Here is a 25,338-nt window from a genome sequence, read left to right as displayed (position 1 = left end):
ATTACCATGGTACGACAACATAGCATATCTTCGGAAACATCAAGGCAATGGAGTAACTCCCGTGTCTCCGATAACATCAACGACAAGCATAAACACCCCGTTCCTTGTGCCCCCACACAGAGTGGGGTTTAAAAGCTGGTAAATCAGGGTCATACAGCACAGCCTTTCCTGATCCTTCACACACTCGCAGAGTTCCGTGTTATTGGAGTTTAAAGTGACCAACGGCTCTCGCTTTCCTTACCTTTATGGTCGCCCTTGAGGGTGAATGGTGGGGGATGCACAGTGCGAAGAATCTACCTGTGATAGAATAAGAGGCGGGGAAGGAGAGAGGAGGGGTGATGGATAGAGGATATTTAAAAGGCAACTAGAGATAAGGGAAGAGAAACAATAATACACATACCGTGACTGGAACAACACACACAACCCTCTCATGTGAAAAAATTTTATGACGACGGTATTTGTGTATTGTGTAAGGAAGCAAATGGAGATGTGCGGAAAATGTGGTGTCTGTAGAATATAAGGGAGATTTGATAAACGCAGATAAACAGAGATGGGAATATTAAACAGAAAAGCAAGCAGACACGCAAACAAAAATGATTAGCTGATTACGTCCCAGACAGGCAAGCACAAGTATTGTTTCAGACATTACACTGATCCCTTAGTACCACAATGCCCAGGAAAGTGTGCTTTTGGTCCTGTATTATTTAACACCCTTATACATGCTAACTCCACACACACAGTATTAATTTCAGACAAAATATCAAATACCCGTCAAGATAAGTAGAGATGAATTTTTCGTACCGAGTAAAGAATGAATAAATCGCAACTTATATAATACAGACATTTGAGCAGAAATTCAGTGAACCAGGACTCGTAATTTCTACTGATTAAACTAAAATTATTACTTTAGAAGCACAGAACACAATCTATTTAACTTAAATACTAATAAAACATTGTATGAACCTTGATAATGGATACCGACAAATTTGTTTAAAAAAACGTTTCGGTCCTGGGACTTTGATCACTTCGGTCCGAGAACCGAAAAGTTTCCTAATAAAATGTCTTAGTGTTTGCTCACATGTCTTTTTGAACCGCTAATAAAAATAACATGTAGCCTCGTACAACCAATATCAGAGAAACAATACAACATGTCATAACGTAACCAAAGACAATATCCAACTCACATTCTTACACATGACCAAAATAAAGCGTCTGAAATGAAAATATATCTGTATCGTCAGAACAACATCAATGTACCACTCTGGAATAACTTGATTCTCCCTAACATTGTACGGTGATCTGTCCCTAAACAGTATATATATATATATATATATATATATATATATATATATATATATATATATATATATATATATATATATATATATATATATATATATATTATATATATATATATATATATATATATATATATATATATATATATATATATATATATATATATATATTAGTTTATAGCGAACTGATTTTCAAAGCCACATTGATAACTACATCACTAATATTCCGCATGCTGGATCAGATTAAACTAGCCACAATCTGTTCACTAGTGTACGTACGTGTACTCCTACCTATTCTTACACTTGCTGTGTAGTACTGTGTTCGAATACTGTACAGGAAAGGACACGTGTTCATTAACTACCTTTTATATCTATGCAAAAATGCTTAGAGGCTGTATTAATATTTTTGTCTAATTTACTAATTCAAGAGGCACTTTCAGTACTCTCAGAATACTCATAGGGCACCCACAACACCCTTATATCCCCCCTTTATTGTGCTTATAATCATGACCTTAATTTTTAAAGGGGGGGGAGGACAAGTCAGCCAGGGAAAGGCCTCTGTCAGATGATCAAAAACCCACGACCCGAATCGTTCGGTTTCCTAACCAATCTTACCTAACCTATCTCTTGCTAACAGCAAGGAGCTCAAAAGTGAACCATCCCACAGTTTAGTGATGTTAGGATCAAGCCTCCCAGGGTCGCAAAAACACTCCAGGATGCATATCACCTCCCAGTCCTAAACGACCTCTCGTCTTTACCTCCCGTTCTTAAATGACTTCCGACCCTTCATCTCCCATTTCCAAACTTCCACTCTCAATAACCAACCACATTATCCAGTCTATCAAAACACACTATCATCAGTAATCATTATAAAATAAATTTTACAAAATACCCTCAAAATATGAATAAAAATAGCACAAACAAGTGAGCATCATTGCGGATAACTATATACCGTATACAACGTCTAATTATAAAACTGCAGATACTAGAGGTTCTAGATAATTATATATACTAGACTTTCTAAGTATATACCCATATGTGCTGAACGCACTAGGCTCGTACCCCCTCCCCCCCACACACACACACTAGGGTCTCCGTAGACTTACAATCATACATATGCTACACGAATATTGGGGAAATATCAACATGAACGACCCCCCCCCCTTAAATCCCCCCTACACACACACTCATTAAAGTATACGCACGTGGGTGTAAACCCGGATGACACGTCCAGGAGGGGAACATGTGGGAAGAAGATAGAGGGGAAGAGGAGGATGAAGAGGAATAGAGAATGGGAAGGAAATGACGAGAGGACGAGGAAGTATGGGAGAACGACGAGAAGAATGCGAGGATGAAGAGAAATAGAAAGGAGAAGGAACGGAGGGTGCAGAAAGGGATATGAGAGAGCATAAACAGTCACGCCCCGTGCTCACACGTCTTAAGTGTACACAATCAAACTCTTGAACACACACCATATTGTGTACACACACACAAGTCACGCTTTGTGTGCGCATAATCTTGCGCACACGCATCTCTACCTCCCCAGTGTACACAATAGTGAAAAAAAAGGTGTACAGGGTCGCTAGTGCACCCGAGTCTAATTTTCACTATAGTTCTGCTGTCACGGAGTGTGTGTTTATCCCAGTTAAGTCCTCATGGCGGGTCAAGGTACATACCTGTAGGTCTGTATGTGTATATACACCGCTCTAGGTATCTGTATATACACCGCTCTGGGTATCTGTATATACACATATTTACCGAGAGGTAAGTATTGTGTATATAAACCGAGAGGTATGTGTATAAAGCGGGGAACAGGTTGGGATTTGAACCCATGGCGAGAGAGTACTAAAATACATAGGCCAATGCGTTAACCACTGAGCCAGATGACTGTAATAAGAGTCTTCCATAGGGAGATTAGCATGGGTCGCCAGTGGCTTCATCAGTCCAATACAGAGAAGAATGGTGGAAGATGAAGAGTTGGAGTTAATTAATCCCTCAAGTCTGGTGAAAAGTTCAGTCCATCATCTTGATAAAAGTACAGCATATGCGCGGAGGAGCTTATATATTGGAGACAGGAGAGGCGAAGCAGTTGGAGGCGGCGTCACCAGTGGACAAAATCCACAAGTGGAAGCAAGTCATGACCCATATGTTAGGCAAGCGCTGAGGAATTCTCTGAAGTTTCCAAGGTTATGTACCAGAAAGGTATTATCAGTATATGGTATAAACCTTGGTAATAAATACCGACAAGTTGGTTTAGAAAGACAAATATGTCAGTGTTTGCTTACTTATTAGAAAACGTTTCGGTCCTGGGACCTTGATTTGAGGTGATCAAGGTCCCAGGACCGAAACGTTTTCTAATAAATATGTCAAATTGTTTGCTTACGTGTCTGTCTAAACCATTATCAGTATATATACCCGTGGACAGTCACTGAGCGGTAAAGTATTTGTACGTATATACTGTATGCCAAGAGGTGCGCATCTCTCAGTGTACAGTATATACACGATTTCTTAACGTCAATCCGTATTTTAGGTATTAGTTCAGATGCGATTTGTAATTGATAGGCCTTAGGACTAAAAAAAGCTTCGGGGACACTGACCAAAGCCAGCTAAATTAGGTAACTATTATTTTCGTGTGTAAGAGGATATACAACATGTAGTAATGTATTTGTTAAATAGTCTAGATATCTAGAAGTTCTGTTTCTATACTAGCTTCTGTTCACCTATCAGTAAATAGGTACCCGGGTAGTGATTATCGTGGGTCGTGTCCAGGAAAGAATAAGACGAGATGCAAATCATAACAATGAAGATTGAACACGAGAGATGATTTGCTTTTCTCCTCTGAATACTGATAGGTAATCACACATGAGTATTCAAAAAAAATCTGCAACACGAATGGAAAATTCACGAAGACGTTATATCAAATAGGCAATTAAAACAGGTTATCGAGAATAGACAATGTATAATTTAAAATGAGTTGCCCAATAGTCATAAAACACTGCAGGAAACGACGCGTGTAATAGTGACCACCAGTGAGGCGGGGGAGGATTTCCGCCCACAAACTAGTATACGTGGACCTCTGGACGAAGATTACAGCACAGGAACACCAAGAGATTTTCCTTCTACGCATCACGGAACACGGATTATGTTACACAAGCTGCTGACCGCCAGCCACGGACCTCAGTCTAAGGCCATTACATACGGGCCATAAGTTACGAACAACAAATCGAGGAGGAAGAAATACCTGCACGTTTCCGTGGAACACTACGTGTCTAATTTACTAACACTATGTACCGTGCCACGGCTCATCTTCAAAACACTAGAGTTCCTGAGTGGAACAAGCCACCAAAGCTAGTCAACGAGACGAGTACCCTGGGTAGTATTAAAAATAGGTTAGATAAATACATGGGAGGGTCTTTGGTGAAGATGAGGCAAGTAAAAATGGAGCCAACGAATTGTCAATGGGACATCGAACTAGTTCTCATGCTTCAGATTTACATCACTCCAGACCATGATGCTGAATTCTTCTCCAGGCTGAGGGACTGACCACCTCAAATGCTATTTCTCCATGGTTGATGGACTGATTACATAATCATTTCACTACTACACCTGCTGCCTATACGTTTGACTGAAGAAGCCTGTTGTATAGGCGAAACGTTTCAACAATAGATATCCAGTAGCCGTACCTAACAACCTAACCTAACTTACCCATCTTACCTAACCGAATTTTACCTTACTTGGCTACTCTGCATACCTAACTTAATCTTACTTTACCTAATTAGTATCCACATCTATTGTTAATAGGCATATGAACAAAAAAAATTCCCATTTTTCTAACTTTTCATTATTGGGTGAGTGTGACTGGCGTAGCAGGGACTGGTAGGCCGATGAACGGAGAGTGTGTCATAAGAAAAGTCTTGGTTTGGTTGGAATATATTAGGTTAAGATGGGTTTACAGACACCATGTCCAATTGCAAGTAACTGTGACACTTTCCCCTGACTTTTCACCCATTATTATAATCAAAACTAAGCGCTAAACAGACCTTTTACCCAAAACTGTTACCGATAGGTCTCCTGCAGTGCTCCTCTTGTGATATCTTGTTTCGGCCTTATATGGACCATCTTGCCCAGATCATCATTAATGCAGATTTAGTTCCAGGTCACACTCGTGCAATGAACTACGAGGACACAATTAAGAGCGTAAGAGACGAGCACTGCAGCAGGTCCACTGGCCCATGCTATGCAGTAACAACTCCCTCACCTTTCAAACTCTTCCATGGATTACTGCCAATTTGAAGCCATTCAACGCCTGTTCAGCAGCACCAACCGATCACAATGTTGTCGAAGCATTTTATTGAGATTATATATATATATATATAATTTTTTACCAAAAAAAAAATAGAAAACTTACCTAACCTTATTATAATAAGGACAATTTAATTTACCTTAATCCAACTAAATATATTTTAGATAAGTTTACAATAATTTAATAAACAAAATTAAATATTTTTTTGTTAGGTTCAGAATGATTTTTGGAAAATTATTGCATACATAAATTTTCGTTTGCCTTATTCGGCAAGAAGAGCGTTGCTATTTAAGCCAAAATCGCAAGTTTTACCTATTCGGCAACACACACACACACACACACACACACACACACACACACACACACACACACACACACACACACGTACGTACGTTAATATACATTTATAAGAAAATATTTCGCCCCGAATGGCTTCTTAGTCTGTGTTAGCACAAACAACTAAGAAAGAAGGTATGTATCACCGAGCCATTTACTTGTATATAATATTCTCAGAGCCCAGCACGAACCACCACGCGAGCCTAGCATGATACACAAACCACCACGCGAGCCTAGCATGATACACAAACCACCACGCGAGCCTAGCATGATACACGAACCACCACGTGGAAAACTGCGACGCAGCCGTGACCCCGAGTCGACACACGACCCCACTCCCCATCCTTCCCAACTGCCTGACCAATATCCTCCCCACTCCACTCCCCCCCCCCCACACACATCTGAAGGATACCTGAGGGATGCTTCCGGAGGTCAACGCCCCCGGGGCCCTGTCCCAGACCAGGCACAACGTCAGCCCAGGGTTAGAAGTGACATCACAGAAGTCTGTATAACTTACTGGTGTCATTGCCGTTCGCTTGTAATGCTTAAAAGTGACATGGCAGAAGTATAGACATCATACTGGTGCTGTTACTGTACATCTGTGGTGCGTGTGTAACAAATATGCATGTGTGTGTATACACGTGTCTAATTGACTTGTGCCTAGGACAAAATGGTAACTAACGTCTACTTAAACTACATGTTCGTGTTCGCGCGTGTGGGCGTGCGTATGCATGCTCCTGCGTGCGTGATGGGTGGAAAGGAGCAGCCCCCTCACCCAGGGTGAGTGACCTGCTGCCCATGGTCGCCACCTGCTCCACACAAGTGGTACATGTGACCAAGTGGTTTATATTCAACCTATTTTTCTGGTAATTGCACGATTGCTCAAGACGAGGAAATTCTCAGGTCCCGGCTTCCCATCCTGCCCAACACCTGGAGGTTATTCCGGGGATCAACGCCCCCGCGGCCCGGTCCATGACCAGGCCTCCCGATGGATCAGGGCCTGATCAACAAGGCTGTTACTGCTGGCCGCACGCAGTCCAACGTACGAGCCACAGCCCGGCTGATCCGGCACTGACTTTAGGTATCTGTCCAGCTCTCTCTTGAAGGCAGCCAGGGGTTTATTGGCAATTCCCCTAATGCTTGATGGGAGGCTGTTGAACAGTCTTGGGCCCCGAACACTTAGGGTGTTTTCCCTTAGTGTACCAATGGCGCCCCTACTTTTTATTGGGAGCATTTTGCATCGCCTGCCCAGTCTTTTACTTTCGTAGGGAGTGATTTGTGTGTGCAGATTTGGGACCATTCCTTCCAAGATTTTCCAAGTGTAGATTATGATATATCTCTCCCTCCTGCGTTCCAACGAGTACAAGTCAAGTGCTTCCAAGCGTTCCCAGTAGTTAAGGTGCTTGACAGAACTTATACGTGCAGTAAAGGATCTCTGTACACTCTCTAGATCTGCGATTTCACCTGCTTTGTATGGAGATGTTAATGTACAGCAGTATTCCAGCCAGCGCAGTAATTTTGTGTAGTAGGAAAATAAAAGCATTAGTGGTCGTAATAGTTGCAGCAATAGTAGGGGTTAGTAATAGTAATAATAGTAATATTTGTAATAGCAGCAGCAGTTCTTATTTTTGGTTACCTGGAGGTTATTCCGGGGATCAACGCCCCCGCGGCCCGGTCCATGACCAGGCCTCCCGGTGGATCAGGTCCTTGTGGATGCGGTAAAGCCGTGTGGTTGTCATTTACCGTAAGAACTGACTGGAATTCTTTGAACGGGAATCTAAGAGTCAAACAGCTCTAGATTTCCAGTTGAAGACAGTGGCAGAGTAGCAGCCTCGTCGATCAGGCCCTGAACCACCGGGAGGCCTGGTCGTGGACCAGGCCGCGGGGGCGTTGACCCCCTGGTAATGGATCAAGAGGTTCTTTCATGGAACGAGGCATGGATGACCAACAAGAAACAGTGGGGAGACTAAGAAAAGGCTTATGAAACTAATGGTACGTGTAGGCGGCCTCTAGTAAATATTTATATACACCATTCCACATTTTGGTTTCCGCCTGAGAACTTGGAAAGGTTTCATCCGATCGGCTTCACACTTTCAACACTTGTGTATCCTACTTAGAAGGTTGGAATTGTGTAATTTTATGTAGTCACGAGTTATTTACAATACCCAATGTAAAACAACATACTGCTGTTAGGTACGACACATGTGCAACAGTCAGGTATCTTTATTTCGAAACGTTTCGCCTACACAGTAGGCTTCTTCAGTCAAGTACAGAAAAGTTGATAGAAGCAGAAGAGACTTGAAGACGATGTAATCAGTCCATCACCCTCTTCTCCAGACTGAGGGACTGACCACCTCAAAACTTTAAGGGTGATGGACTGATTACATCGTCTTCAAGTCTCTTCTGCTTCTATCAACTTTTCTGTACTCGACTGAAGAAGCCTACTGTGTAGGCGAAACGTTTCGAAATAAAGATACCTAACTGTTGCATATGTGTCTTACCTAACAATCTGTCGGTATTGTATACCATTTTAATGTTCAACATACTGCTGAATTGTGGCTAAAAAGAAGAAAACAAAATTAGGTATTTTTCCAGAATAACTGTTTACGTACCACTGTAAACAAAATTCCATGACACTTGTTGATCATTTGAGAGTTGTCCCTGAATTCATGAATTTTGTTCCATTCCAACATATAATGACTGACGACAATTCTTCGAAAAGCTCACTGTTGGCTCGGATCTGCATTAGTTAGTATGAACATTAAAATGGTATAAAATACCGACAGATTGTTACGTAAGACACATATGCAACAGTTAGGTATCTTTATTTCGAAACGTTTCGCCTACACAGTAGGCTCAAACTTTAAGGGTGATGGACTGATTACATCGTCTTCAAGTATCTTCTGCTTCTATCAACTTTTCTGTACTCGACTGAAGAAGCCTACTGTGTAGGCGAAACGTTTCGAAATAAAGATACCTAACTGTTGCATATGTGTCTTACGTAACAATTAGTTAGTAGATGCAAGCTTCCAGAAGTGCTGTAGGTGAAGTCAGACAGTGGTGACGTCCAAGAGTCTGCTAATTTTGTTGGATGTGCATCAGACATGTGTGTTCCTGGTTCTCTAAGACCTGCATCAGGAAATATTTTTCCATTCTACCGGGCTGTTGTTCGTACTTTTGGACTACGTGCGGCCAGCAGTAATAGCCTAGTTGATCAGGCCCTGATTCACCGGGAGGCCTGGTCAAGGACTGGGACACAGGGGCGTTAACCCCCGAACACCCTCCAGGTAGGCAGGTAGACCCCCCTATAACGCTCTTGCCTTGTCAGGACAGTATGGTTCTACTCTCAAATGGTGTCAACAAGAATGGCAGAGCGAGTTTTCAAGGCAAGTTTTAATTCTGGCATTTCCCTCAGTGCTGAGCTTCAATATTAAGGTCAACAGACTTTGTAATCTTAAAATTGATTTTATCGTAGTTACTGAGACTTTATTAAATGTAATAACAGTATTGACACATCTACAAATTAGATTACTTTTCTAAGAACACCAACAAATCTTAGATGGGTAAAGATTTCACAGCGTTCAACGATCTTTTAAGCTGTATAAAAAAAAACTTTTAAGGTATAAGGACACCTAAAATAAATCTCATAACAGGAATTTCCCTCAGAGATGCTCCGCTGGGGCCATTAAAAGAGGAGGGAGAGAGGAGCCTTTAATAACAAAGGTCCTTGTAAGAGCAGCAGGAACATGTGAGGGGCGAGTTTAATGGCCCAGTTACCGCGAGTGGGATAAACAACGTACAAGAGGCCGCCTCCTCCCTCGACCACTGACCACTCGCTCCATCCCATAGTCCTTACCTACCTCTCACCAACTCTTGTTCTTCACTAAACTAACTAATGGTCCTTCCCTATGTTACACTAACTTACGGTAATTCACTAATTCATAATAATCTTTCACTATCTGCATCTGGTTCTGCCTAACACGTATCCGTCGACATTCGTCAACACAGCTTCACGTTCCTCCAGCATCAGATCTGCATCAAAGCTCGGGCAAAGTTTTCCCTGTCTCCCACGAGTAGTGGATTACCCCAGCATCCCTCCTACCCAAAAATCTACCTGCTGCTAAGACCCTACACAGGAAGCTTCCACAATATTATAGTGATACTGAGTGTGCGTGCGTGTAAATTATAAAATTCCACATTATCAAGAGCTCAAAATGTTTGAAGAAGAAAGATTATCAATCACTTGGAATAGCAGTTAGATAATTAAGACGTGATCTTATGTGCACTTGACAAGCAAAATGCAGATGTTTTATGCACTGACTTCGCAAAAACCTTTGACAAGTGCGACCAAGGGAAAACTGGGAAGGTGGGCAGATGGATATTTGTCTTCCTAACCAACAGAACCCAAAGAGTAATAGTAAACTTAGTGAAATTAGGGGCTGCTACAGTGAAAAGTTGTCCCCCTAGACACAGTACTTGCCTCTCATTTCTGACAGACAGGGACATAAAGCACTGTATTATTTTTTGCAGACGATACTCAAGTTTGCATGAAAATGCCATCCATAGAAGACACAGCGAGTCTCCAAGCTGATATAAACCAAGTCTTCCAGTGGGCTACTGACAGACAATAATGTGATGTTCAAAGAGAATAAATTTGCTGCTACTTCGTGAAAGAATGACGGAAATATCAGTACAAGAAAAACTCAAGCTTCTCAGTAGAACGCAAGTCAAATGTGAAAGATCTGGGAGTAATAATATCAGAAGATCTCACGTTCAAGGAGCATAAGTGTCATTATCGCAACTGGAAGAAAAATGATAGGTTGGATAACTGGAACCTTCAAAACCAGAATTGCCAGGCCAATGATGACACGCTTCAGGTCACTCGTTTTTCTAGGCTGGAGTATTACTGTGTACTGACGACCCCAGGCAATGAAAGCAAAATTGCTGAGCTACGATGCTCTGCCTACAGTGTGTTCTGGGAGTCAACGCCCTCGAGGCTTTGTTCAAGATCAGGCCTCCCTGTAGATCAGGGCCTGATCTACCAGGCTGTTTTGCCGCACGTAATTAAGCAAGTTTATTCAGGTATACACAAATACAGTTACATAGATTATCATACATAGCAGCATATGTGTAGAGAACCTAGGATAACCCAATTCAACGTATGGAGCCACAGCTCGGCTGGGCAGGTACTGAATATGTATCTGTATAGCCGGGGGTCTATTGGTAATCCTCATGTATGCTGAGAGGTTATTAACAGTCGTGGGCTCCTGGCACTTACTGTGTTAATTCTTAGTGTACTCATGGCACCCCTACTTTTCATAGGAGATATGTTGCACCGTCTGCCAAGCATTTTGCTTTCGTAGAGAGAGATTTGTGTGTGCAGATTTGGGACCAGTCCCTCTAGAACTTTCCAGGTGTAAATTATGATGTATTTTTCTCACATGCATTCCAAGGAGTATATGCCAATGGACTTCAAGCAATTTCGCTTATATTGAAAAGGGCTGTTAGCAAACAGTCAAGCACCTAAATTACTAATTGTTTAAAGTCCCTAGAACTGTACTCTTCGGAACGTAGGCGAGAAAGATGCATCATAATCCACACCTGGAAGATAACAGAAGGATTGGTCTCAAACCTATAAGCTGAGATAACAGCATATGAACAGAAGAGGCTTGGCAGACGGTACAGGATACCTCCAACGAAAAACAGGGGAGAAATGAGTGCACAGAACTTCGTAAGCGTTAAGGGACCACAGCTCTACAACACCTTCCCTCCCTTCATGCACAAGGGAAATCACCAACAGACCCCTAGTTGTCTTCGAGAAGGAACTAGTCCACTAAATAATTCCTGATCAGCAGGGTTGTGGTGCACACGTTGAACTGCGTTCGGCGGGCACTAACAGCTTGATCGATCAGGCCAGCAACCAGGAAGCCTGGTCTGGGATCCGGCCGCGGGGGGTGCTGATCCCCAGAATACCCTCCAGGTAGACAAGCCGATACTGTCAACTACCTCCCAGAATAAATAAGGGATGGAAATAAATGGTATAAAATACCGACACAGTGGAAATATAAACACATATGCAGTATAATGTGATCCTTTATTGACAACGTTTCGCCCACACCGTGGGCTTTTTCAAGTCCCACACAGATCTGTGTGTGACTTGAAAAAGCCCACTGTGTGGGTGAAACGTTGTCAATAAAGGATCACATTATACTGCATATGTGTTTATATTTCAATAAATAAGGGATGCTGAAAATGGTATTAAATACCGAAAGTTGACTAGTAAGACATGTGAACAGTTAGGTACCTTCATTGTTGGAAAGTTTCTGAAAGAAACCCCTCTCGCGTGCTTTAAGTACACTATGGAGGAGGAGCTTGGACATGGGTGAAATTCCACAGTCACTTAAAACGACGGATATAGCCCCACTCCATAAAGGTGGCAGCAAAGCATTAGCTAAGAACTATAGACCAATAGCTCTGACGTCCCACATCATAAAAATCTTTGAAAGAGTGCTAAGAAGCAGGATTGCAAATCACCTAGATTCCCAAAATCTGCACAATCCAGGGCAACATGGGTTCAGGGCAGGTCGCTCCTGCCTCTCACAACTACTGGATCACTATGATATTGCCTTGGCTGCACTGGAAGAAAATCAGAATGCAGATGTAATATACACAGACTTTGCAAAAGCATTTGACAAATGCTATCATGGCGTAATAGCCCATAAAATACGTGCTAAAGGAATAACTGGGAAAGTGGGGAAATGGATCTTGAACTTCCTAACAAATCGAACACAAAGAGTAGTGGTCAACAGAGTTAAATCGGAGGCTGCCATAGTGAAGAGCTCTGTTCCACAAGGCACAGTACTCGCCGCCATCTTATTCCTCATCCTCATATCAGACAGAGATATACATCACAGCACCGTATCATCCTTTGCGGATGATACTAGGATCTGCATGAGGCTGTCATCTGCTGAGGACGCGGTTAACCTCCAAGAAGATATAAACAATATGATGTTCAATGAGGACAAATTCCAACTACTCCGTTATGTAAAACTGGAGGAGATAATAACTAGAACAGAGTATACTACTGACTCTGGCCATACAATAGAGCGGAAAAATAATGTAAGGGACCTGGGAGCAGTAATGGCTGAGGATCTCACTTTCAAGGATCACAACAGTGCCACGATCGCACGTGCAAAGAAAATGATAGGATGGATAATGAGAACATTCAAAACGAGAGATGCCAAGCCCATGATGATCCTTTTCAAATCACTTGTTCTCTCTAGGCTGGAATACTGCTGTACATTAACATCTCCATACAAAGCAGGTGAAATCGCAGATCTAGAGAGTGTACAGAGATCCTTTACTGCACGTATAAGTTCTGTCAAGCACCTTAACTACTGGGAACGCTTGGAAGCACTTGACTTGTACTCGTTGGAACGCAGGAGGGAGAGATATATCATAATCTACACTTGGAAAATCCTGGAAGTCAGCACACAGAAATGCCAGGATCAGCTCCCAATAAAAAGTAGGCTGTACACTAAGGCTCGTACTGTTCAAGCATTAGGGGAATTGCCAATAAACCCCTGGCTGCCTTCAAGAGAGAGCTGGACAGATACCTAAAGTCAGTGCCGGATCAGCCGGGCTGTGGCTCGTACGTTGGACTGCGTGCGGCCAGCAGTAACAGCCTAGTTGATCAGGCCCTGATCCATCGGGAGGCCTGGTCATGGACCGGGCCGCGGGGGCGTTGATCCCCGGAATAACCTCCAGGTAACACAGGAGACTTCAGTCAAAAATACAGACAGCAGGTGTAGTAGTGAAATGAAGATGTAATCAGTCTATCTACTGTGTCGGGGAATTATTAGGAGACCCCTGGTTGTCTTCAAGAGGGAGCTGGACAGGCGCCTAAAGACGGTTCCTGACCAGCCGGGCTGTGGTTCGTAATGTTCGGTTTGCTTGCAGCCAGCAGTAACAGCCTGATTGATCGGGCCCTGATCCACCGCGAGGCCTGGTCATGGACCGGGCCTCGGGGACGTTGACCCCCTAGAACACCCTCCAGGTATACTCCAGATAATACTTGTTGGACAACCCTGCTAGAGAGGAACTGTACGGCTGAGCGTGTATAGTGAAGCACGTGGCTGGCGAGCGTCAGGTCACCAGCCAACACACACGACTCCAGCACCGCCCATACCAGTCACACGTCGACTGAGTCAACCAATACACCCCATCCCATTTGCCAAGGAACCCGCGACGTCATCGCTGGGGGATATTCCCATTGGTCACAGCATCTGCGACGTAAGCGGAGAGAAAGTTCCCATTCGCTAAAGCATCCGAGACGTCACCGGTGAAAACGTTCCCATTGGCCAAGATGTTTGCTCGCACCCTACACCAGTCTTATAAATACAAGTGATTTCTAACGTCTCGCCAGTAGCTCGGAGATTGTTGGAGGTAATAAGAGTCGATTGTGAGCGTAAGATTTATAGTGAGAGGGAAGTGAGCAATGCCTAGCACGACAGCCAAGCAAGGTGTGGACGCCAAGGCCGCAGCAGCAGAGAGGCGGCGTACCAATAAACCTATCATGGAGAAAAAGAGACGGCAGAGAATTAACGACAGTCTTAACCAGCTCAAGAACTTAGTGTTGGAAGGACTTAAGAAAGACGTAAGTATCTGAAGGCGTAGTTCATTCATAGACCTGTAAACCGGTCCTGTAGCCAGGTGTATTTTGACGGTATCTGACGTATTGACAGAGTGAATACAATGTCATAACTATATGGAGTAAATTACCGTCACGAAAACGTATTTATCTAGAGGACACTGCCTCTTCTGGCTAGTAGCTAGTTATTTTAAGTGTCAGGGGAAAGTGCTGCGAAGGTATTCTATTTTGTGTCAGTTTATTTTTATAGGGAGAAGGTGCGATCCACTTCTGGCAAGATTGCTATTGAGTGAATGATGGTGAACGTGTTTCTTCCTTTGAGTCAGCCTAACTTTTTTCTGGGGGAGGGGGAGAGATACGCCAATTTACTATAAAAAATCATATCAAACTTGGTCTTAAATAAGGAAGACATTTAGCTCAGAAAATATGACTTATAAATGTATTAATGGCATTATATTTCTAGTATATTCCTTTGATAATTAAACCAGAGCGTTGCATAAAAAAAAATAAAGCATTAATTCTCTTTTGAAAATATTACACAAATGTAATTAATAAAAGGCACCTTCGTCAGTCCTACTTTGAAAACATTAGAAGAGTGTTATGCGTAAGACTGAGTCACAGTCCCGTGACTGGAACAATTTACAACATTAAAACAGTGAAATTGGACGATGTTTTGGTTCATTAATCCTAATACATGGCACTGCATAAGTTTTTGGTTAAGCTTTCGACACAAAAAATGCAGTTGCCTTTTACAGGCACATAAGTACATTGTGTAGATTTGTTATAGGATTAGCCAGTAAGTTCAAATGTGATTTACGAATGTAACCAGCCTTAATATGATGCGTAACGATGACTTTCTCATTACAGCCGTCTCGGTACAACAAGCTGGAGAAAGCAGACATTCTGGAGATGACGGTGAGACATGTGCAAGCCTTGCACCGTCACGAGCTGGCCGTCACTCATCAGCCCGTCGATGCGGCTGCCAAGTTTCGCACAGGTTTCGGACAGTGTGCAGCCGAAGTTGGCAAGTTTTTAGAGCGAGACACAACACTAACTGGGTCACAGCGTTCCCGCATACTCCTGCACCTAGCGGAAACCATGGCCAGGCTACGTAACAGTAAGTTAGACACAGCCGAAGTCTCACTCACACTCAACGGCAGTGAATCTCGTCGCTCCCCTCACCCAGCACCCATGGATCCCCTGGTGATCAATGGAGTGTCCTTCGTTCCGACTCCCCTTCTTTCGGGACCAGTGCAGCTCGTCCTGCCTCACGGCGTCGCGGGAACGATAGCCTGCCCTCCTGGACACTTGCATCACGCCCCTCCTTCTCCTCCACCCAGTGCAGGATCTCCATCACTATCCCTCATGTCTTCACCACCTCCATCTCCTGCCAGAAGTCCCTCTCCACAGCCACTTGATCTAGCCCCCATCCGCCATCCCGAGGATGACTCCTGCTGGCGTCCTTGGTGAAGGGAGCTCAAACTGTTCCAGGAAGTGGCCATACAACCTGTTACCAGTTGCATTCACAACACAGCTGCGATCATAACACAGCTGGTGCAATTAAAACCGGAATCCCCTGCAGTGGAACAAATTCACAGTATAGCATCGCCTAACGTACAAGAACCAATCCAGCCACCTGTATTTCTTAGACCCAGTGACCCACCGTCGATCAGACAACAATTGGAGTTTGGCTGTCATGATCTGACAGTCGCCCTCACCCCCAGCACCACAGTACAAACACACGCCCAAGATGTGCACCACGATGGCAATCAGATATCCTTCTACAAACATATGCAAAGTTATTTAAAGTGCTATCCTCAATGGAAAAAAAATATATATGAAAAAAAATCTGTGATATACTTAGGTTTAGTCATCCAGTGATTTAAAACAGTACAAAGTGTAATAAAGTTTTTTATTTGGACGCTGTTTATGTTGATACCTCCGCCTTTTACTGTCTAATAAGGACTATCTTAAGTGGATGTGACTTGGACCTGACTATACACGAACCCGCACATAGACAAGCTTACGACAACGTTTCGGGCCGACTCGTAAATGATCCAGGTCGGATCGAAACGTTGTCGTAAACTCACTCTCTTTTCTATGTACGAGTTATTTGTGTATTGTTCCAGTCACGGTATTGTGCCTTCATGGACCTGACTAGCTTGGGCCAGTAGGCCTTCTTCAGTGCTCCTTCTTATGCTCTTACAAATAAAACCAAGATCTTAAAAGTCCCTCCTAGAGATGTACCTTGATACTGGTGTAGGGCTCTTGATAAAAGGAATTGTACCTACCCTGCCCTAGGGTCAAACCTGATAACCTCCCATCCGCCAGGCTCTGTATGAACCCCTATGGGTTTAGCACCTCCTAATGAATAATGTTTATACACATTTTATACATTATATATATATATATATATATATATATATATATATATATATATATATATATATATATATATATATATATAAATACTGATAAAATGTATATAACATTTCAACAAATAATTTTTTTCATCAAAATTAAAATTACTGGGACAATAAACCATTAACATATAAACCAGATGTAAAACATTAACAGATTAAACCATTTCCAGACAGTAATAAACCATTAAAATGCATAAACTATTAAGATTTATAAACCAACAAACCATTAACACACGTAAAACCACTAACAAACAAATCATTTAACCTAAACATACGAATCATTAACGTGTACAGGTCATTTATAAACCACTGACGTTAAACCCCAATAGCACACACAAAACATTTAGACAAACCACCATTGACAAGAGTCCAGAACCTTAATGCTGTTAAGGGGGCTCTTGATCCACGAGAACTGTGCCCATCCTCCCTTTCTGTAGGTCGAACCTGATTGTCTCCCATCTCGCCCCCTCCCTCCCCTCCTTCCTAACGAGGTGTTGTGATCCCTGCGGGTTTAGCCTTCACCCCTCACTTAATCTCTTTCATGAAAGCTGATATATTTCTCTTACGGGTTTAGCGCTTCCCCATGATTATAATAATGACATACCTCTCCTCTACCCTTAAAAAATCTGGAAAAAAAACTACCCTCGAAACTGAGAAAGTTCTCCTCTACTAGATCAGAGAACTGTCTCCTTTACCATTAGAGAGGAGAAAACTTTCTACTCCTGGAGTGGAGAAAACTCTCCTCTACCCATAGAAAAAAAAAATTCTGCTTTTAAATCAGAGAAAAAACTTCTCTTGAACTCGTAAAGCAGAGAAAACTCTCTTCCACCCTTAAAGCCAAGCTAGCTCGCTCGCTCCCTCTCTAGCTCTCTATCAAAGTTGTGAAAACTCTCTGTTGATGAAGGTTGCCTTTAAAAATAAAGTTTTTTTCTTTAAGTTAGATCTGTTGACGATAGGTATGGCTAGGGAGAAGGTAGGAATCTGTTGACGATAGATATGTCTAGGGAGAAGGTAGGAATCTGTTGACGATAGATATGTCTAGGGAGACGGTAGGAATCTGTTGACTATAGGTATGTCTAGGGAGACGGTAGGAATCTGTTGACGATAGATATGTATAGGGAGAAGGTAGGAATCTGTTGACGATAGATATGTCTAGGGAGAAGGTAGGAATCTGTTGACGATAGATATGTCTAGGGAGACGGTAGGAATCTGTTGACGATAGGTATGTCTAGGGAGAAGGTAGGAATCTGTTGACGATAGATATGTCTAGGGAGAAGGTAGGAATCTGTTGACGATAGATATGTCTAGGGAGACGGTAGGAATCTGTTGACGATAGGTATGGCTAGGGAGAAGGTAGGAATCTGTTGACGATAGATATGTCTAGGGAGACGGTAGGAATCTGTTGATGATAGATATGTCTAGGGAGAAGGTAGGAATCTGTTGACGATAGATATGTCTAGGGAGACGGTAGGAATCTGTTGACGATAGGTATGTCTAGGGAGAAGGTAGGAATCTGTTGACGATAGATATGTCTAGGGAGAAGGTAGGAATCTGTTGACGATAGATATGTCTAGGGAGACGGTAGGAATCTGTTGACGATAGATATGTCTAGGGAGAAGGTAGGAATCTGTTGACGATAGATATGTCTAGGGAGACGGTAGGAATCTGTTGACGATAGGTATGTCTAGGGAGAAGGTAGGAATCTGTTGACGATAGATATGTCTAGGGAGAAGGTAGGAATCTGTTGACGATAGATATGTCTAGGGAGACGGTAGGAATCTGTTGACGATAGGTATGGCTAGGGAGAAGGTAGGAATCTGTTGACGATAGGTATGTCTAGGGAGAAGGTAGGAATCTGTTGACGATAGATATGTCTAGGGAGAAGGTAGGAATCTGTTGACGATAGATATGGCTAGGGAGAAGGTAGGAATCTGTTGACGATAGATATGGCTAGGGAGAAGGTAGGAATCTGTTGACGATAGATATGTATAGGGAGAAGGTAGGAATCTGTTGACGATAGATATGTATAGGGAGAAGGTAGGAATCTGTTGACGATAGATATGTATAGGGAGAAGGTAGGAATTCGTTGACGATAAATATGTATAGGGAGAAGGTAGGAATCTGTTGACGATAGATATGTATAGGGAGAAGGTAGGAATCTGTTGACGATAGATATGTATAGGGAGAAGGTAGGAATCTGTTGACGATATGTATAGGGAGAAGGTAGGAATCTGTTGACGATAGATATGGCTAGGGAGAAGGTAGGAATCTGTTGACGATAGATATGGCTAGGGAGAAGGTAGGAATCTGTTGACGATAGGTATGGCTAGGGAGAAGGTAGGAATCTGTTGACGATAGGTATGTCTAGGGAGAAGGTAGGAATCTGTTGACGATAGATATGGCTAGGGAGAAGGTAGGAATCTGTTGACGATAGATATGTATAGGGAGAAGGTAGGAATCTGTTGACGATAGATATGTATAGGGAGAAGGTAGGAATCTGTTGACGATAGATATGTATAGGGAGAAGGTAGGAATCTGTTGACGATAGATATGTATAGGGAGAAGGTAGGAATCTGTTGACGATAGATATGTATAGGGAGAAGGTAGGAATCTGTTGACGATAGATATGTATAGGGAGAAGGTAGGAATCTGTTGACGATAGGCATGGCTAGGGAGAAGGTAGGAATCTGTTGACGATAGATATGTATAGGGAGAAGGTAGGAATCTGTTGATATTATAAGTTACTTTCCACGTGCGTCCCCTGAGCAAGGTGTAAGAATAATGATAATTATAGGTCACCTAAAGAACGATAATCACAACATATGAAAAAAAAGATTATTCTAGGAATAACCTCCAGGTAACCTCCAGGTAACCAGGCCTACTGGACACGCCAGATAAATTCCAACCAGTAAACGTGAGAAATCCAAAGAAAAAAAAACACGGAAAATATCCAGGGAAAAAAAGGCCAGATATTGCTTGGTTAGTTCACATTAAGTTAGAATTTTTTTCTCTGAATTTTTTTTTTTGATTGATTTATTCCGTGAATTTTTGGGGGGGATTTTTTAATGAAATTTTACCTGGAGGTTATTCCGGGGATCAACGCCCCCGCGGCCCGGTCCATGACCAGGCCTCCCGATGGATCAGGGCCTGATCAACTAGGCTGTTACTGCTGGCCGCACGCAGTCCGACGTACGAGCCACAGCCCGGCTGATCCGGCACCGACTTTAGGTATCTGTCCAGCTCTCTCTTGAAGGCAGCCAGGGGTTTATTGGCATTTCCCCTAATGCTTGATGGGAGGCTGTTGAACAGTTTTGGGCCCCGGACACTTATGGTGTTTTCTCTTAGTGTACCAATGGCGCCCCTACTTTTTATTGGCGGCATTTTGCATCGCCTGCCCAGTCTTTTACTTTCGTAGGGAGTGATTTCTGTGTGCAGATTTGGGACCATTCCTTCCAAGATTTTCCAAGTGTAGATTATGATATATCTCTCCCTCCTGCGTTCCAACGAGTACAAGTCAAGTGCTTCCAAGCGTTCCCAGTAGTTAAGGTGCTTGACAGAACTTATACGTGCAGTAAAGGTTACGTTTCATTTTTATTCCTAAATCTGATCCAACCTTTCTCACTTATGTATCTGTCCAAGGAATTACTGGACGACCGTTGTGTTTCATGTGCCGCTAAACCCGTGGGGGTTATCCATAGCAAGTGTTGATTGAGGCTCCAACTCTGTCCACTAACTGTGGCCCAGTCTCTGATCAATCCCACTTGTTAATCGACAATTTTTAGATTTCCAAATTTCCAATTGTGCCACAATTCTTGTCCTGGTCAAGGACTGGGTCACGGGGGCGTTGACCCCCGAAATATCCTCCAGGTAAGTAGACGGGGAAGCGCTAAGCCTTAATTAAAGGTCATATAACTCCCAGGGAATGGGAAGTAATCAGGTACCCGAACCTCTCCTCTCTTGTGCACCCAAGCAGTCCTTGGTCGAGTCACCCGCTACAGATATATTTTAACTTAAATTGACATCGGGCGCTGTGGTGGTCGTGTACTAGTTGTTCAGAGTCCTTGGAACGAGAGTTCTTCACCAGCATCGTGGGTCTGACAGTGTGAATTTTAGAGAAAAGACTTCCGGCAGAGAGGCTGACAAGCGGGTGTTGGGGGAGAAAAAAGCCCCAACATAAGGATTCTCAATGGTAGACCACAAGAAGAGAGGAAACTGAAGACGAGATCAAGAATGGTGAGGGAAAAAAAAAGGCTTTCATGGGTTTGCCAGAAGGTTTCGGGATCTGATGAAGCCTGTCAAGAGATTTTACACACACACACACACACACACACACACACACACACATACATCCATCTCCGGAATCTACCTAATAAACAATTTTTTTTTATAGTGGATAGTGAATTGGTAGATCATAAGAATAAGTTTACCATCAAGTGAAACATTTAAGTCAACAAAGTGAAGACGGTGATGGCCGAGATTCGTTTAGGTTACCTGTGTATGAGGCAGGTCGGTGTAATTCCTCGAAGTATACTTTGGATATACCCTTGGTGGGTTTCGAGAGTTTTTCTACTCCCGCAGCCGGGTCCTAGTGCTTGCCCTGTTAACATGGCTGTTGCTGCTGGCGGCCCACTGGCCCACACACCCATGAAGACAATATAAAGTGTGTGGAAAGGAAGACAAACACTCCAGATTAAGTTAATACTAAGGATATGTTTGAGCATTTAAGGACATCTTTGCTAAAGAATAAAAGGCTCAGTACAGTGACAGGAACAATACACAAATAACCACCACAGGCTCGTCACCAAACGAGCCTGGCCCATGGCCGGGCTCAGAGTAGAGAAACTCTCGAAACTCTTCAAAGGTATATAGAGTACCTCATATATGAGGGTCATCTGTACGTTACTAGGATTGTTACCATTATACAAAACTATGCAGAATTTTCTCCAATTAGATAATGATAATTTGTAAATTGGCCATTTTATGTACAGACGCAGACTTGTAAAAGAACTATAATATAGACACGATAATATCGTGTCAACTATATGTGCAGCTTCAATGGCGACATGTTGACTCTTAGGATACTTGGAGGAGTATACTTGGAGGGTATTCCGGGGGTCGACACCCCCGCGGCCCGGTCCATGACCAGGCACTGCAAAATAAACTTGTCTCTGGAGTTTACTCAGGGTATATTCTAAAAATAGTCTGATTTAGGATGAAATACCACTACAGGTCATTATCTGAATTACACCCGTGTCAGAAAACACCAGCCATCAACAGCTAATACCACCACCACCCATTAAACGACAGACTCATGGCATGGTTGTCGCAATTTCTGGTATGTTTGGGGGTACTGGGTGTAGCCAAGCGAGGCCCCATGTTCACCGCCCCATGTCGTACACAGCCAAAGAACGTCTTGTGGACCACTGTACTCCTAGTTTTATCGAGGGAATGCGTGCTAGTTCTCATGTCCTCGCATGAGAGTCCGGGCGTGCGTGGGTCACAGCAAGCGGGCAAGCGTATCAGCAGTGCGAGCGTGCGTACAGGCGGCGTGAGCGAGTGTAAAGTGGCGCGTTCGTGCGTACATGGGGCGCACGCGTGCATGTAAGGAACCCCCACGTGCGTATAAGCGGCGCGTGACCGTATAAGCGACATCCTAGTGACTACAAAGGGCGCGCATGCATGCGCGTGAAAGATGCGTGTGTGCATACTTAACCAGAATCTCTTACGTGTACATTTACATCACACAAGAACAACAAACACTGGTCCAGCTGCTGTCATGTACAGACAATTCAACATTATCAAACATTATTATCTAACATCAGAAAATCCTAAACATTTCTCTAAAATTTTCCTAAACATGTTACAAAACGCTTAGATGCTACAAATGCGCTTAAACGATTCATGAATGTTAGTATTAGTTCTACTTTTTAAGATGTAGTATAAACGTTACGAAGTATTTCTTCAGTCACAGAATTGTCAGAAGTGGAATAGTCTGGGAAGTGATGTAGTGGAGACAGGATCCATATATAGCTTTAAGAAGAGGTATGATAAAGCTCATGGGGCAGGAAGTAACCTAGTAGTGACCAGTGAAGAGGCGTGGCCAGGAGCTGTGACTCTACTCCTGCACCCACAACTAGGTGAGTACACCTGACAGTTTCCTCCCTGTGAGACACAACACGGCTGCTGAAGATTCAAACACTTGTGGAACATCTGGGTATTTTTATTTGTAACGTTTTGCCAACTAGTGGCTTTATCAATACAAGGGAATAATGTGAGAATGTAGAATTATATACAAAAGATGAGCTAATCAGTCCCTCAGTCTTGGAGTTGGAGAAGAGCACCGTAATCTTGAATCTGAAGCACAGGCTTCAGATTCTTCAAGACCACGGTGCTCAACTCCAAGGCTGAGGGACTGATTAGCTCATCTTTTGTATATAATTCTACATTCTCACATTATGCCCTTGTATTGATAAAGTGACTGGATGGGGAAAAGTCTACAGATATAAATACCCAGATGTTGCACATGTGTAATTACTTCATCTCGACTGTATTGTGTACTAATCATGTACAATAGTTGCAGAAATCGGGAGTCAACAACGACTCTCTAAGATGAAATGTGAGAGATGAGCTACTGATAATACTCAAAATAGTCAAATTCTCGGCAGATGGCTCGGATATGAGTCCAAACTCACTGGAAGAGGTTCATGTAACCGGAACACCGCCTTTCCCATTGCCAGGTGCCAACTTAACGAGACTGATGGATATATGGGTCAGACAGCCACCAGCAGCAACTGCCTGGTTAACCAGACAAACACCAGACGAACCTGGCCCATGGCCGGGCTCTGGGAAAACAACTCTCGAAACTCGTCAGAGGTATACATCAAATTTCACGTAATCGTACTAATTCGATTGCAAACAAATCTCGGAATGGATGGGATGTGAACCCATGGCAAGTGAGTCCTGGGTTCAATCCTCATCCTTTCCGTGATTTAATTATAAATCAAAGGTAGCCTGCAACCCCAGTGTTGATCAAGAATACTGTGAACACCATCTAAGCTGAGGGACTGATTATCTCATTGTTTACTGTCTGCAGTTCCAACACCTTCAAATTACCTCTGTATTGAACTGATAAGGCCACTGGCTGGCGAAACTTCTTCATATTAAAGAATCCCAGGTGTCTACCTACCTGGAGTCTACCTGGAGGGAATTCCGGGGATCAACGTCCCCGCGGCCCGGTCCACGACCAGGCCTCCCGGTGGATCAGGGTCTGATCAACGAGGCTGTTACTGCTGGAAGCACGTAACCCAGCGTACGAACCACAGCCCGGCTGATCCGGCACCGTCTTTAGGTATCTGTCCAGCTCCCTCTTGAAGACAACCAGGGGTCTTCCCGTAATGCCCCTTATTGCTGGTGGGAGGCTGTTGAACAGTCTTGGGCCCCGGACACTTATTGTGTTTTCTCTTAGTGTACCAGTGACGCCCCTACTTTTCACTGGGGGTATGTTGCATCGCCTGCCAAGTCTTTTGCTTTCGTATGGAGTGATTGCTGTGTGCATATTAGGGACCAGTCCCTCCAGAATCTTCCAGGTGTATTATTATTATTATTATTATTATAATCAAGGGGGAAGCGCTAAACCCGGAGGATTATACAGCGCCTAGGGGGGGATGTGGAAGGCATTCAGGCTTAATTCGGGGAACTGGAGCACAGATCCAATTCCCTAAATCAAGAGCCCCTCACCAACATCAAGGAACCTTCCTTGAGGGGTCTTCCAGGTGTAGATTATGATATCTCTCTCTCGCCTGCGCTCTAGTGAGTACAAGTCAAGTGCTTCCAGGCGCTCCCAGTAGTTAAGGTGTTTGATGGAACTTATACGTGCAGTAAAGGTTCTCTGTACATTCTCTAGTTCTGCAATTTCACCTGCCTTGAATGGGGATGTTAATGTACAGCAGTATTCCAGTCTAGAAAGAATAAGTGATTTAAAATGGATCATTGGCTTAGCATCTCTTGTCTTGAATGTTCTCATTATCCATCCTATAAGTTTCCTAGCAGATGTGATAGTGGCATTGTTGTGATCCTTGAAGGTGAGATCCTCTGACATTACCACTCCCAGGTCTCTCGCATTACTTTTCCTCTCTATTGTGTGATTGGAGTTTGTAGTATACTCAGTTCTAGTTATTATTTCCTCCAGTTTTCCATAACGGAGTAGTTGGAATTTGTCTTCATTGAACATCATATTGTTCTCTGTTGCCCATTGGAAAACTTGGTTTATATCTTCTTGGAGGTTAACAGTGTCCTCAATGGATGACACTCTCATGCAGATCCTAGTAT

At 43.2% G+C, this 25,338-nt stretch overlaps 1 protein-coding gene across 1 annotated transcript; it reads left to right on the top strand.

Moving 5' to 3' along the window:
- The first annotated feature begins 14,381 nt into the window (after window positions 1–14,381).
- LOC128696292 (transcription factor HES-4) lies at window positions 14,382–16,389 on the top strand. Its single transcript, XM_053787469.2, has 2 exons — window positions 14,382–14,593; window positions 15,455–16,389. Exons 1-2 carry the CDS (start codon window positions 14,435–14,437, stop codon window positions 16,055–16,057), a joined length of 762 nt encoding a protein of 253 aa, XP_053643444.1. The 5' UTR covers window positions 14,382–14,434; the 3' UTR covers window positions 16,058–16,389.
- Window positions 16,390–25,338: the final 8,949 nt, after the last annotated feature.

Source organism: Cherax quadricarinatus, chromosome 39 (assembly GCF_038502225.1).
Source record: "Cherax quadricarinatus isolate ZL_2023a chromosome 39, ASM3850222v1, whole genome shotgun sequence".
In the NCBI taxonomy this organism is placed as follows: domain Eukaryota; kingdom Metazoa; phylum Arthropoda; class Malacostraca; order Decapoda; family Parastacidae; genus Cherax; species Cherax quadricarinatus.
Note: the sequence above shows the minus strand (reverse complement) of the source record. Positions and strands in the feature narration are given on the sequence as shown.